Source organism: Thamnophis elegans, unplaced genomic scaffold, assembly GCF_009769535.1.
Source record: "Thamnophis elegans isolate rThaEle1 unplaced genomic scaffold, rThaEle1.pri scaffold_319_arrow_ctg1, whole genome shotgun sequence".
Taxonomy (NCBI): domain Eukaryota; kingdom Metazoa; phylum Chordata; class Lepidosauria; order Squamata; family Colubridae; genus Thamnophis; species Thamnophis elegans.
In genome coordinates, this window is record NW_022473790.1 from 14,206 (window position 1) to 28,876 (window position 14,671).

General features: G+C 45.4%; 1 protein-coding gene across 1 annotated transcript; it reads right to left on the minus strand.

Annotated features, from left to right (window-relative positions):
- Positions 1–11,474: 11,474 nt before the first annotated feature.
- Positions 11,475–14,229, minus strand: LOC116523451 (transcription factor HES-5-like). The gene is made up of 3 exons (XM_032238569.1): positions 14,171–14,229; positions 12,754–12,934; positions 11,475–11,770 (listed from the first exon to the last, which is right to left on the minus strand). The coding sequence occupies exons 1-3, from the start codon at positions 14,192–14,194 to the stop codon at positions 11,526–11,528; spliced, it is 450 nt and encodes a 149-aa protein (XP_032094460.1). The 5' UTR covers positions 14,195–14,229; the 3' UTR covers positions 11,475–11,525.
- Between the last annotated feature and the right edge of the window lie 442 nt (positions 14,230–14,671).

Consider the following 14,671-nt stretch of genomic DNA (forward strand, 5'->3'; position numbering starts at 1 on the left):
CTCTGATTTTAGGGATTTGAACTGGGGGTAGCTTTTATCGAGGCGTGTTTGTTAATTTGGCGGCAACTGTGGCCTGCAATCTCAATCCGTCAGAGAATAAGGCATGCCGGATTAAGATTCGTGAGTGGGTGAGCATGCAAAATTCAGTCAATTTTGATCCCAGAATGGGACTTCACCAGAAGCGATTTCCTAGTTTTGAAAAAGAAGAAGGAAAGAAGAAAGGAGAGTTAAAGGGAGGGAGGAAATAGCAGAGAAGAGAGGGAGAGAGAAAGGAACGAAGGGAGGGACAAGAGGGAGGGAGGGACAGAGAGAAAGAAAGGGAGGGAAGGTAGGAAGGGAGAGAATTGGGAAGGAGAGAGGAAGGAAGGATAGCAATGAAGGGAGGGAGGAAAGGAAGGAGAAAGCAGGGAGGATGTGAGCAAGGAAAGAGGGAAGAAAGGAAAGGAATTGGGATAGAGAGAGGAAGGGAAGAAGCAAAAAATAGCAAAGAAGGGATGGGGAGAGGAGGGAGAGACAGAGAGAACGAAAGGGAGGAAAGCAAGGAAGGAAGGAGAAAGCAGGAGAGAGGGAGGAAGGAATGGAGGATGTGAGCGAGGAAAGAAGGAGGGAAGGAAAAAACAGGAGAGAGGGAGGAAGGAATGGAGGATGTGAGCGAGGAAAGAGGGAGGGAAGAAAGGAAGAAGAAAGAAGGAAACAATCGTGTGTACACACTTACCATGCCTGCATTTGGGGGGACCCTCATGTTCAAGTCTCCAAACTTTCCGAAACTCTCTCTGCAGAAGCTGTTCCTCATCCCTCTTTCCCATGCTGGCTTCTGCGTCATCATGGCTTCTCTTCCTTCATCCTTGCTACTTGCAACAAGCACAGGGAGAAAAATCAGAGCCCACCGTCCCCTTCCGAACCCTCTTCAGAAATCAAACTCAGAAATTCTATCCAGGTGGAATAAATAAGATACTTACAAGGTCTTTCCTTTGAGACATCCGGGGACAGGAGGCCTGCACAAGCCAGCATTCCAAGCCAATCTCCGGCTTGTTAAGTGCGGTGGGGAGGAAACGCAGAGGGTCTCTTTATACCCCCGGTGGCGGCATTCAAGAGCCTGGGTTCAGCCAGCTTCGATGTTTCCCACACTCCTGTCCAATCCTCACCCTTGTCCTCCCCGGACAATGGCCAACGCGTCTACTTGGGGATGGTAAATTAACTGTGAATCGACGCCAGAGAATAGCCCGAATCCCCAAGGAGCAGGTGGCCGCTTTGAATAACAAGAAGGGCTCCAAAGATCGAACAGGGGGGGGAAAGAAAGAAGGGGGGAAAAACGTGGGAAATAGCCCGGGTTATTATGATGGGATTGTGGGAGCTTGGCATTAGAAAGGTACCCCGGGAGGGGGGTCAAGCATTACCTACACCCACCCACCCACCTCAAGAAGGCAGAGTTTTTGTTGCGAATTGCCTCTACGATCCAAGAAGTGGCGCTTTTCATTAAAGGGGTCTAGAAATAACCTAGGTGGGCTTCCACCCTCATTTAGTTTTTACAAAAAAGAAAAAATAAGTTTTGCAAATATCGGTGGGGGGAAATATTGGCCGTAAAACCTGCAAAATTGGAGAAAGAATGGCGAATTGCAAAAAGCGGTGATCCTCAGCCGACGACCTGCCATCGAGCCCCCCCCCCAAATTCTTGCCGCTAAGTGAGACATTGCTCAAGTGAGTCTCGCCTCCTTTTTTTACGAATTTTTAGTCCCGTCCCCCGGCCGTTGAGTGAATCTGGCTCCCCCAGAGGTCACCAAAGGGGGTCACGCAACCGACGGTCATAAATATGAGTCAGTCTGGATTTCGATCATGCAGCTGCGGGGAGGCTGTGATGGTCAAAATGGTACATCCCTGCTTCAGAGAGTGTTGGATTCAGCTGAGGGCTCCCCTAAGCAAGCATCCTGTGTGGTTCTAAAGCTTGCCAGCACATCGAAAAGTAGAGAGAGAGAGAGAGAGAGAGAGAGAGAGAGAGAGAGAGAGACAGAGACAGAGACAGAGACAGAGACAGAGATATAGGTAGGTAGGTAGGTAGGTAGGTAGGTAGGTAGGTAGGTAGGTAGGTAGGTAGGTAGGTAGATAGATAGATAGATAGATAGATAGATAGATAGATAGATAGATAGATAGATAGATAGATAGATATGGATAGAGATAGAGAGGTGGAGAGATAAGAGATAGAGAGGAGAGATATGGATATAGATAGAGAGATAGAGAGAGATAGAGAGAGAGAATGAGGGAGAGAGAGATGGATATAGAGAGATATAGAGAGAGAGAGAGATAGAGAGAGAGAGATATGGATATAGATTAGATAGATAGATAGATAGACAGACAGACAGACAGACAGACAGATAGATAGATAGATAGATAGATAGATATAGTTATAGAGATATAGAGAAAGACAGACGGATGGACGGAGGGATAGATAGATAGATAGATAGATAGATAGATAGATAGATAGATAGATAGATAGATAGATAGAAATATAGAGAGACAGACAGACAGACAGACGGACGGACGGACAGACAGACAGACAGACAGACAGACAGACAGACAGACAGATAGATAGATAGATAGATAGATGATAGATAGATATGGATAGAGATAGAGAGGTGGAGAGATAAGAGAGGAGAGATATGGATATAGAGAGAGATAGAGAGAGATAGAGAGAGAGAATGAGGGAGAGAGAGATGGATATATAGAGAGATAGAGATAGAGAGAGAGAGAGAGAGAGAGATAGAGAGATAGAGAGATAGAGAGAGAGAGATATGGATATAGATTAGATAGATAGATAGATAGATAGATAGATAGATAGATAGATAGATATAGTTATAGAGATATAGAGAGACAGACAGACGGATGGACGGAGGGATAGATAGATAGATAGATAGATAGATAGATAGATAGATAGATAGATAGATAGATAGATAGAAATATAGAGAGACAGACAGACAGACAGATGGACGGACGGACAGACAGACAGACAGACAGACAGATAGATAGATGATAGATAGATAGATAGATAGATAGATAGATAGATAGATAGATAGATAGATATAGATATGGAGAGAGAGAAAGAGGCGGACACACAAACACAGAGAGATAAGATAGATAGATAGATAGATAGATAGATAGATAGATAGATAGATAGATAGATAGATAGATAGATAGATAGAGTTATAGAGATATAGAGAGAGACAGAGATAGACAGACAGACAGACAGACAGACAGACAGACAGACAGACAGACAGACAGATAGATAGATAGATAGATAGATATAGAGAGATATAGAGATAGAGATAGATAGATAGATAGATAGATAGATAGATAGATAGATAGATAGATAGATAGATAGATAGATAGATAGAGATAGATAGATAAATAGAGAGAGAGAGAGAGATGGATGGATGGATGGACGGACGGACAGACACAGACAGACAGACAGACAGACAGATAGATAGAGATATGAAGAGAGAGAGAGAAACAGACAAACACACACTGAGAGATAATACTTAGATAGAGAGAGAGAGAGAGAGATAGTTATAGAGATATAGAGATAGATAGATAGACAGACAGACAGACAGACATAGATAGATAGAGAATTATAGATAGATAGAGTGATATTGATAGATAGATATAGAGAGATAGAGATTTTTCATGTGACAACACTGAAGAAATGACACTTGGCTACAATGTAAAGTAGTGAGCATACAGTTTATATAACTGTGTAAATGTGCCATCCCCTCAAAAAAATAACACCCAGCCATTAAAAGATGCGCTTAAACATTTACAAAACGTGAGGGGGTGCACTCACTTCTGTGATGTACTGTAGATCTAGATATATAGATTCCCCCTCCCTCCTCCCGAATCTGATCCCTGCCGGCCAGATGCTCCCAGCTCCCCTCCTTTGTTGGGCCTTTTAATCCCATGAATGAGCCGCCGTGTGGGAAAAGGGACTTTTATCGGGTCACACCGCCAGCCAGCCGAGCCTCAGGTCCGGCCGCCCTCCGAGTCACCCCTTTGAGATGGAGATATTGGCCATGGGCACCACGCTTCCCTAACCCAACTTCTGGTGATGCCCCCACCCTCAAAACAAATCCCCTTTTATTTTTATTTTTTTATATAAATCTGGAGGTGAATTAGAGGCCAGAAAGGAGGAAGAAGAAGATGTGATCGTAGGAATAAATATCAAGGTGTCCAATTTTGGATAAACAGTGCCAAAAATATGGTAATAAGGGGGAGGGAAATAAGTTTCCAAGTGGACTTTCTTTTTTTAATGGGTGTGTTTGAGCAGATGCACCCAAAAACATGGGTCCTGGGTCCTTTTCTGCGAATGTCTTATTATTCAGACCATATTTGGAATATTTGGATCCAGTTGTGGTCACCACGAAAGAAAGAAAAAAAGATGCGGAGACTCTGGAAAGAGGGCAGAGAAGAGCAACGAAGAGGATTAGGGGACTGGAGGCTAAAACATAGGAAGAACGGTTGCAGGAACTGGGGATGTCTAGTTGAATGAAAAGAAGGACCAGGGGAGACATGATGGGAATCTTCCAATATCTCAGGGGCTGCCCCAAAGAAGAGGGAGTCAAGCTATTCTCCAAGGCACCTGAGGGCAGGACAAGAAACAATGGGTGGAAACTAATCAAGAAGAGAAGCAACTTAGAACTAAGGAGGAATTTCCTGACAGTGAGAACAATTCATCAGTGGATTAAACTTGCCTCCAGAAGTTGTGAATGCTCCAACACTGGAGGTTTTTAAGAAGATGTTGGATAACCATTTGTCTGAAGTGATGTAGGCTTTCCTGCCTGAGCAGGGGGTTGGACTAGAAGACCTCCAAGGTCCCTTCCGCTTCTGTTATTCTATATTGTATATTCTAAGACCCTGGGGAGTTTTTTTTTTCCTAGAGAAAAGGAGGACTAGGGGAGACATGATAGCAGTCTTCCAATATCTCAGGGGCTGCCACAAAGAAGAGGGAGTCAAGCTATTCTCCAAAGCACCTGAGGGCAGGACAAAAAGCAATGGGTGGAAACTAATCAAGGAGAGAAGCAACTTAGAACTGAGGAGAAATCTCCTGACAGTGAGGACAATTCACCAGTGGAACAACTTGCCACCAGAAGTTGTGAGTGCTCCAAACACTGGAATCTATGGAGATTCTCAGTCATCCAGGTCCTGGCTGTGCCAAAGGAGCTGAAGAAGCTTCTTGGATGAGAATCGAAACGTCTTCAAAGAAAAACCAGGAAGTCCAGTTGCCTCTTGGGGGAGGGGGAAAAAGCCAAACTGGAGGTTTTTAAGAAGAGATTGGACTGTCATTTGAAGAGAATGGCATAGGATATCCTGCTTGAACAGGGGGTTGGACTAGAAGACCTCCAAGGTCCCTTCCAACTTGGCGATTCTGTTTTTCTATAATTTCACAACATTTAACCCATGGAACAGGTTGCCTCCAGAAGTTGTGGATGCTCCATCACTGGAGGTTTTTAAGAAGAGACTGGACAGCCATTTGTCTTAAATGATACAGGGTCTCCTGTGTGACCAAGGGATCGGACTAGAAGACCTCCAAGGTCCCTTCCAACCCTACCATTCTGGGATAGATGGATGGATGGATGGATGGATGGATGGATGGATGGATGGATAGATAGACAGACAGACAGACAGTCAGTCAGTCAGATAGATAGATAGATAGATAGATAGATAGATGATAGATAGATAGATAGATAGATAGATAGATAGATAGATAGATAGATAGATAGATAGATGATAGATATAGAGATAGATGGAAAGGGGGGGGAAGAGATGATGGATGGATGATAGATGATAGATAGATTAGGTAGGTAGGTAGGTAGGTAGGTAGGTAGGTAGGTAGATAGATGATGGATGGATGATAGATAGATAGATAGATAGATAGATAGATGCGTAACCCGTCAAAACCGCGGTCCACTAAAGCGCGCTCGACGAAAGCGCGTACCTGACGTCATCAGCAGCGCGACGAAAAAAAATAAAAATAAATTAAATTAAAATTTAAAAAAAATTAAAGCAAGCCGATTCACATAAAGGTAAGGGTTAGGTTTAGGGTTAGGTTAAGGGTTAGGGTTAGGTTTAGGGTTACGTTAAGCGTTAGGGTTAGGTTTAGCGTTAGATTAAGGGTTAGCGTTAGGTTTAGGGTTAGGTTAAGGGTTAGGTTTAGGGTTAGGTTTAGGGTTAGGTTTGGGGGGGTTAGGGTAAGGTTTTCGCTTTAATTTTAAATTTACTGCTCACAGCGTGATGTTTTCGTCGCACTGTGATGATGTCACGTACGCGCTTTCGTCGAGCGCGCTTTTGTCTACCGCGGTTTTGTGGTGGAACCAGATAGATGATGGATGGATGGATGGATGGATGGATGGATGGGTAGATAGATAGATAGATAGATAGATAGATAGATAGATAGATAGATAGATAGATAGATAGATAGATAGATAGATGGATAGAGAGAGATATATGATAGATAGATAGAAATAGAGATAGATAGATAGATAGATGACAGTTCAATAGACAGACAGACAGACAAGATACATGGATGGATGGATGGATGGATGATAGATAAAGATTAGATATCTATCTATCTATCTCTCTATCATCTATCTCTATATCTATCTATCTTTCTATCTATCTATCTGATAGATGATAGATAGATATAGAGATAAGATGATAGATAGATAGATAGATAGATAGATAGATAGATAGATAGATAGATAGATAGATAGATAGATAGATAGATAGGCAGGCAGGCAGGCAGGCAGGCAGGCAGGCAGGCAGGCAGGCAGGCAGGCAAGATACATGGATGGATGGAAGGAACAGTTTGTTCCTTCAGAAGTTCTGGGGTCTCCATCAGTGGACCCCTTTAAGAAGAGACTGGGCAGCTGTTGGTCCCTTCCAACTCAGTTATTCGGTTAAAAAAGGGGGCAGAAAACGGAAGGCACCGAAAGAGAAATGAAGGGGGGGGGGAGAGAGAGGAATTCTCAAGCCCCTCGAACCAAAAGGTAGAAAAAACGGCCGCTGCCTCTGACTGAGAAGGGCTGAAACTGAGCCGGGGAAGCTATTTAGGGGAGGGGGGGGGGTCCCGTTCCCAGGTTTCCCCAAAGGGGCTTCCGAAAGGCGGTTTGATCTTCCCAGACGGGCTTTTCAAGAGGGTGAATGGCCCTTTTTTCTTCTGCCCCGCTTTTGAACAGTTTCAAGGCTTGCCCAAAAGTGTGGGAAATGCCCCGGCGAACAATGGGGTGGGTGGGCCGGGGCCGGGGGTTAATAGGGGCTATTGTCCAGAAGGGCCTCCGAGGGCGGAAGGGGTCAACGTCATAAAGATCGCATCCAACTCTCCCCCCCCCCCCGGCCTCCCCCTGGGAACCCCAGGAAAAAAGAGGGGAGGGGGGGAGAAAGGTGGGAATCAGCTGCGGCTAAAGGCATTGAGAATAAAATAAGACAGGGCGTAAAGCCAACGTAGTGGGTGATTTGGATTCCCGCTCCCATCGGTCTGAGGGGGCCGGGGCAAGGATGATGGGATTTGCATTGCAAACAGGGGGAAACCCTCCAGTTTCTGAGGTTCCGCGTAGTTTTAGAGAATTCTGTGTCTTGTCTTATCCATCTTGTTTTTTACAATTTAATTTTCCTTTCCTTCCTTTCCTTTACTTCCTCCTTTTTCTTTTCTTCCCTTCCTTCTTCCCTCCTTTCCTTTCCTTCCTTCTTTTCCTTCTTTTCCTTTCCTTTCTTTCCTTCTTTTCCCTTCCCTTCTTTCTTCCCTCCTTTCCCTTCCTTCCTTCTTTTCCTTCCCTTCCCTTCTTTCTTCCCTCCTTTCCCTTCCTTCCTTCTTTTCCTTCCCTTCCCTTCTTTCTTCCCTCCTTTCCTTTCCTTCCTTCCTTTCCTTCCTTCTTTTCCTTCCCTTCCCTTCCTTCTTCCCTCCTTTCCTTTCCTTCCTTCTTTTCTCTTCCTTCTTTTCCTTTCCCTTCTTTCCTTCTTTTCCTTCCCTTCTTTCTTCCCTCCTTTCCTTCCCTTCCTTCTTTTCCTTTCCTTTCACCTCTGTCCCTCTCCTTCCTCCTTTCCTTCCCTTTCCTTCTTCCTTTTCCCTTTCTCCTTCTCTTTCTCCTTCCCTTCTTCTCTACATTATTTTTAAAACATTTTTGCCTCCATCTCGCCACCCCCCAGCACAAGGTGGATCCTTGGGGGAGATCTCCCTCTATTTTAGCTTCACGTCAACCCTACGAGGTAGGAGAGGTTGAAAAAATGAAGCCAAAGTCACCTTCCCAGAGGTGGAATTAGCACCCTGGGGTTCCTCAAATCTCTTTTTGAGGTTTGTATTTAGGGCACCCTATGCTGCTATTGGCTGGAAGAGTCTTATCAGAGCTTGGATGGCCATTGGTCAGGGATGCGATAGTGGGTTGGACTAGATGACCTCTGAGTTCTCTCCCAATCCATCCATTCAATGATTCCTTCCTTGAATTGGGATTCCTACTCTGGGCAGGGGGCTGGGCTAGATGGCCTCCAGGAACCCCCGCCTATTTCAGGATTCAGGGATTACTTCCTTGAAGTCCCTGGCCCAAATTAAAGAAAAAATGCTTAGAGGGAATGAGAGGTGCAAAGTAGTAATAATAAACATTTTAATGCAACACACTTAATTGAGGAGGCATTTTCATTTCACTTTGCCTTCTTAAACTCAGCGGGAATAATCTAAGCAATGCCCTTCCCTTAATAGTATTTCTTGACCTTAACAATTTTAAGATGGGTGGGACTACAACTCCCAGAATTCCCCAGCCGGCATGGGGAATTCTGGGAATTGAAGTCCATATTTCTTAAAATGGTTAAAATTGTTCATGCTAAGGCATAGTAACTTAAAACGGGTTAATAATACGCCTTAGCACCTTAAATTTGGCAAGGATTAATTAATTTGGTGCATCGTAGTCTGTTTTTCAGCCTGCCCTGCTGTTATTTTGGTAATTTAATAAACCATATTGGTCAATTCAGAAATAGAATAAAATAGAATAACAGAGTTGGAAGGGACCTTGGAGGTCTTCTAGTCCAACCCCCTGCCTAGGTAGGAAACCCTATACTACTTTGGACAAATGGTTATCCAACATCTACTTAAAAACTTCCAGTGTTGGAGCATTCACAACTGCTGGAGGCAACTTCTGTTCCACCGATTAATTGTTCTCACTGTCAGGAAATTCCTCCTTAGTTCTAAGTTGCTTCTCTTCTTGATTAGTTTCCACCCATTGCTTCTTGTTCTGCCCTCAGGTGCTTTGGAGAATAGTTTGACTCCCTCTTCTTTGGGGCAGCCCCTGAGATATTGGAAGACTGCTATCCTGTCTCCCCTAGTCCTTCTTTTCATTCAACTAGACATACCCAGTTCCTGCAACCGTTCTTCCTATGTTTTAGCCTCCAGCCCCCTAATCCTCTTTGTTGCTCTTCTCTGCACTCTTTCTAGAGTCTCCACATCTTTTCTACATCGTGGCGACCAAAACTGGATGCCGTATTCCAAGTGTGGCCTTCCCAAGGCCTTGTAAAGTGGTATCAACACTTCATGTCATCTTGATTCTATCTTTCTGTTTATGCAGCCTAGAACTGTGTTGGCTGTCTTTGGGGAAGAAATGGGTTGATATCATTAAAAAGGTTTCTTGATTCCTGTGAAAATCCTGGCTTGGATGTGGATCTTAATCACGCCTCCCAGCCAGTTGCTATTCCCAGATTGCTGCTGGAGGAATTGCCAGTGGGTTGGGCTAGATGATCTCCAAGCCTCCCCCCCACCCCCGTTGTGATGGTTCAGGGATTCTATCATTGAACTTTGTGAATTTCTAATCCCAAAATCTGATTGTATCCATGATTCTTCATTCCGCCATTTAGCTGGGAACCCCTTAGCTGCCCCATAACACAGAATTTTTGGGGTGGGGGGGGCGGGGAACAAGGAAGGGGATGTTTTTGGCACCTCCCAAGAACGGAATAAGAAGTAATTTCAATATTTTAAAGTCAACAACCAGATCACAAGCTGGAAATAAAGCTCAGCAAACGATTGCTGTTAACTATCTGGATTTCTATAACCTTACATCCAACTGGATAGCTAGAATTGCTTTTAAAAAAAAACAAGATTTTCAAGATTAGGGAATTTTTTTTGGGGGGGGGGACCCGGTGTGAACTGATGTCATTGTAAGTCGACATCTTAGGTGCCCCTCCCCCTTTGCAAGAAATAAAAAACAGAATGGCTTTGCTCCAGCAATGGAACTGCCATTTACAGAAGCAGTCTACCCCCAAAACCAACCACCACCCCTCTCACACTTCCATTCCAAAGATCCTTTGTGTTTTTGCATTGGTTGGATGTACTATTCTGGAATCCGAAAGGAAGAGAGGAAAACAACGCACGCGTGTTGTGTAAACATATATATATATCTTTATGTATACATATATTTAATTGGCATCAGAGGAATTAAAACCACAGCAATAATCTGAAAGCATCCTCTATTGTTACAAAGTTTTCTGGCCGGTTACTTCCAGCCAGTAAATTGTGGTATAATCCACGATATACTTTTCTCCTTATTAAAGATACATAAACAGGCAGAGCCTTCACAAAAGGCGAGCAGATTTCTGACAAAAATGAAAGAAACTTTATAAAGTCCACCTCCCAAGGGAGTACGGAATTTGCAGGACAGGAGTTCCTTAAAAATGGGGAGAGGGGAGGGTTAGGGGGAGGGAGGGAAGGAAGGAAGGAAGGGAGAGAGAGAGAGAGGGAGGAGAAGGCAGGAGAAAGGGGAAGGAGGAAAGGAAGGAAGCAGGGAAGGAAAGAGGGAGGGAGGAAAGGAAGGAAAGAAAGAAGGAAGGAGAAAGCAGGAGAGGAAGGAAGGAGAAAGCAAGAGAGAAAGGAAGGAAGGAGAAGGCAGGAGAAAGGGGAAGGAGGCAAGGAAGGAAGCTGGGAAGGAAAGGGAGGGAAGGAAGGAAAGTAGGACAGGAAGAAAGGAAGGAGAAGGCAGAGGGAGAGAGGAAGGACAGAAAGAAAAGGAATAGAAGAAACAAAAAGGAAGAGACGCAAGGGAGAGAGGGATGGAAGAAAAGATGAAGAGAATGAAGGAAGAAAAAGGAAGAGGTCAACTTGTTTTGATACAAACTACTCCTTTTAAAGCCTCCCCACCCCAAAGCCCCCTTCTTTCCGAAGGACATCGCATTCCCAGAGATTCCCACAGCCTTCCGGGCCCCACTCCCCTTTGCAAAGCAGCTCCCCGATTGGACACGAAGCCCCCAGCCCCTAAACCCACTGGGTTTGATACAGCCTGGGGTCTTTATAATTGTCTCTCTCTCTGTGTTCCTGCAAAACTCATGCCTTCATTATGAAGGAAAAAATGGCAAGAAGAGAAGGGGTTCTCTTTTACCCCCCTTCCCCAACAACAGGGGAGGACCCCCATCCCCCTAATTCTTCTCCTGGTTGGAAATCCACGGATTGGGGCGAGTGGGCCTTTCCAATGACCTCTTCCGGGGGGTCTTCAGGGGGTCAGCCACCAGCTCTACCACGGTCTCCAGATGAAGGCTGCGGCTGGTGGGGTGGGCTTCTTGGCGGCGGACGGCTTCTTGGGCGCAGGAGACGAGAGGAGGGAGAAGGTGGCATCGGAGATGGTGTGGATTTTGCAGAAATGTTTGATCAGTCGGGCCTGGGTCTCCTTCTTGGTCTGGCAGAAGGAGAGGAAGCAGAAGGCTTCCCTTAAGCAGCGCAGGTAACCCGTGTGGAAATCGAATTCGGGGTTTTTCACTCCTAGAAAAAAAGATGGAACCACGGTTAGTTTTTCTCGAGCTTGAAAGCGAGAAACGTTTTGCAAATATGCTCCGTTACATTCGTCACATTTTCTCCAAGGAGTGGCACGACGGCCTAAGAGGCGGAGTGCTTGCCTCACCCATCAGGAGGCTGTGAGTTCGATCCTACCGTGTTTCCCCCAAAATAAGACAGGATCTTATTTTCTTTTGACCCCTGAAATAATCACTGGGCCTTATTTTTGGGGAGTGGTCACCTCATGGCTGCTGCCGTGTTGCAATATTTTCAGGGGAGGGCTTATTTTAGCACATGGGCTCAAAAGCCCGATGGGGCTTATTATCCGGGGAGGTCTTATTTTTGGGAAAACATGGTTGGTAGAGGCAGGTATTCCTCTCTCTCTGGGCACAACGAGGATATATCTGCTGAATAAAAAAACCTCTGTTCTGGTGACGGGAAGGGTATCTGGCCAGGAAGCATTCCGCTCCATTCAGTTGCCCAAGACTGCGCCCTGCGAGGGTTTATGGGGGTCTTTCAAAGAAGAGGGTGATTTGCGCCAAAGAAAGAGGCCATAATTTGGCCCCGGGGTTGTTCCCAACACCTTTGCAAGGTAGGCAGGAACGAAGGAGGATTGATTGTGGCCTGGGAAGCTGTCATTCTTTTGCAAACACCTTTCTTGGTTTGCTATGTCTGTCAATCAATGAACCTCAAAAAGAGACATTTCCAAACTTTGAAGCACAAAAAAGCTCTCATTTCCTGGCCAGGAATTATTGTTATTATTTATTAAATTGATTTGCCTCCCCCCCCCCACCATCTTGTTTCCTACAAGACTGTGGGAAAGAATAAAATTGGGATTTTATAATCCCCCCCAGAGGCTTAAAAATGACACTCTGTCTCCCTCCTCCTCCTCTCCCTTCTCATTTATATACCGTGCCTCTAAACAGAAAGGCCAGGGGGCCCTTCGATGTCCTTCTTAATTTTGCATTTACCTGATTCCTGCATCTGATGCTGTTTCTTCAGATAGCTGACAGCCGTTTCTAAAATGTCAGCTTTCTCCAACTTGGTATTGGGTTGGTGGCACTGGAATTCCCTCTCCAGCAAAACTTTCAGCTGCTCGATGCTGCTGTTAATCCGGTCGCGGCGCATTTTCTCCACCACCGGTTTCCTCAGCTGTGAGAAAGAAGAGAGGAGAGGAGGAGAGAAGAGAAGGGATTAAAGGAGAAGAGGAGAGAAGAGAAGGAATTAGAGGAGAAGAGAAGAGAAGGAATTAGAAGACAAGAGAAGGAATTAGAGGAGGAGAGAAGAGAAGGAATTGAGAAGAGAAGAGAAGAGAAGAGAAGGAATTAAAGGAGAAAAGAAGAAGGGATTAGAAGAGAAGAGAAGGAATTAGAAGAGAAGAGAAAGAATTAGACGAGAGAAGAAAAGAGAAGGAATCAGAGAAGAGAAGGAATTAAAGGAAAGGAGAAGATAAGATAAAAAATAGAAGGGAAAAGGAAGGAAGGAAAAAACATATTAAAACCTCAAGCTAAACACGAAAGAAGCAACAGTCGTGAGATTTTAAGGAAGGAAGGGGACTTTCCTCCCTTTAAAAAAAATACTGTTTCCTGCAATCAAGTTTATATTTTTCTGGGTTTTTTTTTATTTAGAGGAGGCCTTCAAACAGAGGATAAGTGGTGCCAAGCTGTTATCTGGGCAGGGGGGTGAGATTGGATGGCCTCTGAGGTGCCTTCCGATTCCATGATTCTACTGGCAAACATCCTTCCCTAAAGAGGTCGAAGTGGACAATTTTTTCCCCTTGCAAAACCCTTCCTTCCTTCCTTCCTTCCTTCCTTCCTTCCCCTGCCTGTTCCCATTTCGCTGCCTGCCTCTGTTCAAAGAACTGCATGCCTGAATCGTATCCTGTTCTGATATTATTTTAATTTATGTATTAACTTGCTGAGAGCCATCATCCTGGATGGACAACCAGCCAGGAATCCCTGGGGCAGAGACCCAGATGTTAACTGAATTACAGAATAACAAGAGTCGGAAGGGACCTTGGAGGTCTTCTAGACCAACCCCCAGTGGCTTTTAAAAAAAAAATGTCAACCAATCAATCAGAATAGAGCTGGAAGGGACCTCGGAGGTCTTCTAGTTCAACCCCCTGCTCAAGCAGGAGACCTTAGACCATTTCAATCAACCATTCAATCAGAATAGAGCTGGAAGGGACCTCGGAGGTCTTCTAGTCCAACCCCCTGCTCAAGCAGGAGACCCTAGACTGTTTCACTCAATCAGAAGAGAGCTGGAAGGGGACCTTGGAGGCCTTCTAGTCCAACCCTCTCTTGCCCAGGCAGGAAAACCCCCTACCATTCCAGACAAACAGCCCTCCCGTCTTTCTTTACAAAACCTCCAGGGAGGACCCCAAATTACCTTGTTTTTTTCCTTGGCCAGCATCTTCTCCCCGTCCAGGTTAAAGTGGCATCGGGCATTGCCAGCGGGGGCCATTTCTCAGGTCGGTTGGCAAGGAGGGAGCCAAAGAGAGAGAGAGCGAGAAGGGCAGCCTGTCAGAGGCCAGCTGGATGGGAGCTCCCAAGTCCCATCCCTCTATTTATACCCATCCTCGGCTGGGGAAACGCCGTGAGTTTCACACGAGTTGGCATTTCCCACACTCGCCCGGCCAATCCTGGCTCGTGGTGGGGAGGCGGAGGGGAGGCACCGTTTCAACCCACGCTTGACTGATTTTCAATGCCTTGTGGGGGGGGGGAGAGAGTTACCTTCTGCCTCTGGGGGATGGGAGACTAAGCCCCCCCTGACCCAAAGTGCCAGAATCTCTGGGAAAAATCAAATCTCTACTCCCAATCCCTCTTGGCCAAGCAGCCCCCCCCCCACCCCTAGATCTGGGATCACTAGCATTCCTTCTTTTTCTTCTTC

Bases quoted from the DNA above. Each gene is read 5' to 3' on its own strand.
- LOC116523451 (XM_032238569.1), bottom strand. From the start codon at position 14,194: ATGCTGGCCAAGGAAAAAAACAAG. The intron at 12,935-14,170 runs GTAATTTGGGGT...TCTTTCTCACAG, and splicing joins TGGCCAAGGAAAAAAACAAG to CTGAGGAAACCGGTGGTGGA. The intron at 11,771-12,753 runs GTAAATGCAAAA...CTTTTTTTCTAG, and splicing joins GCATCAGATGCAGGAATCAG to GAGTGAAAAACCCCGAATTC.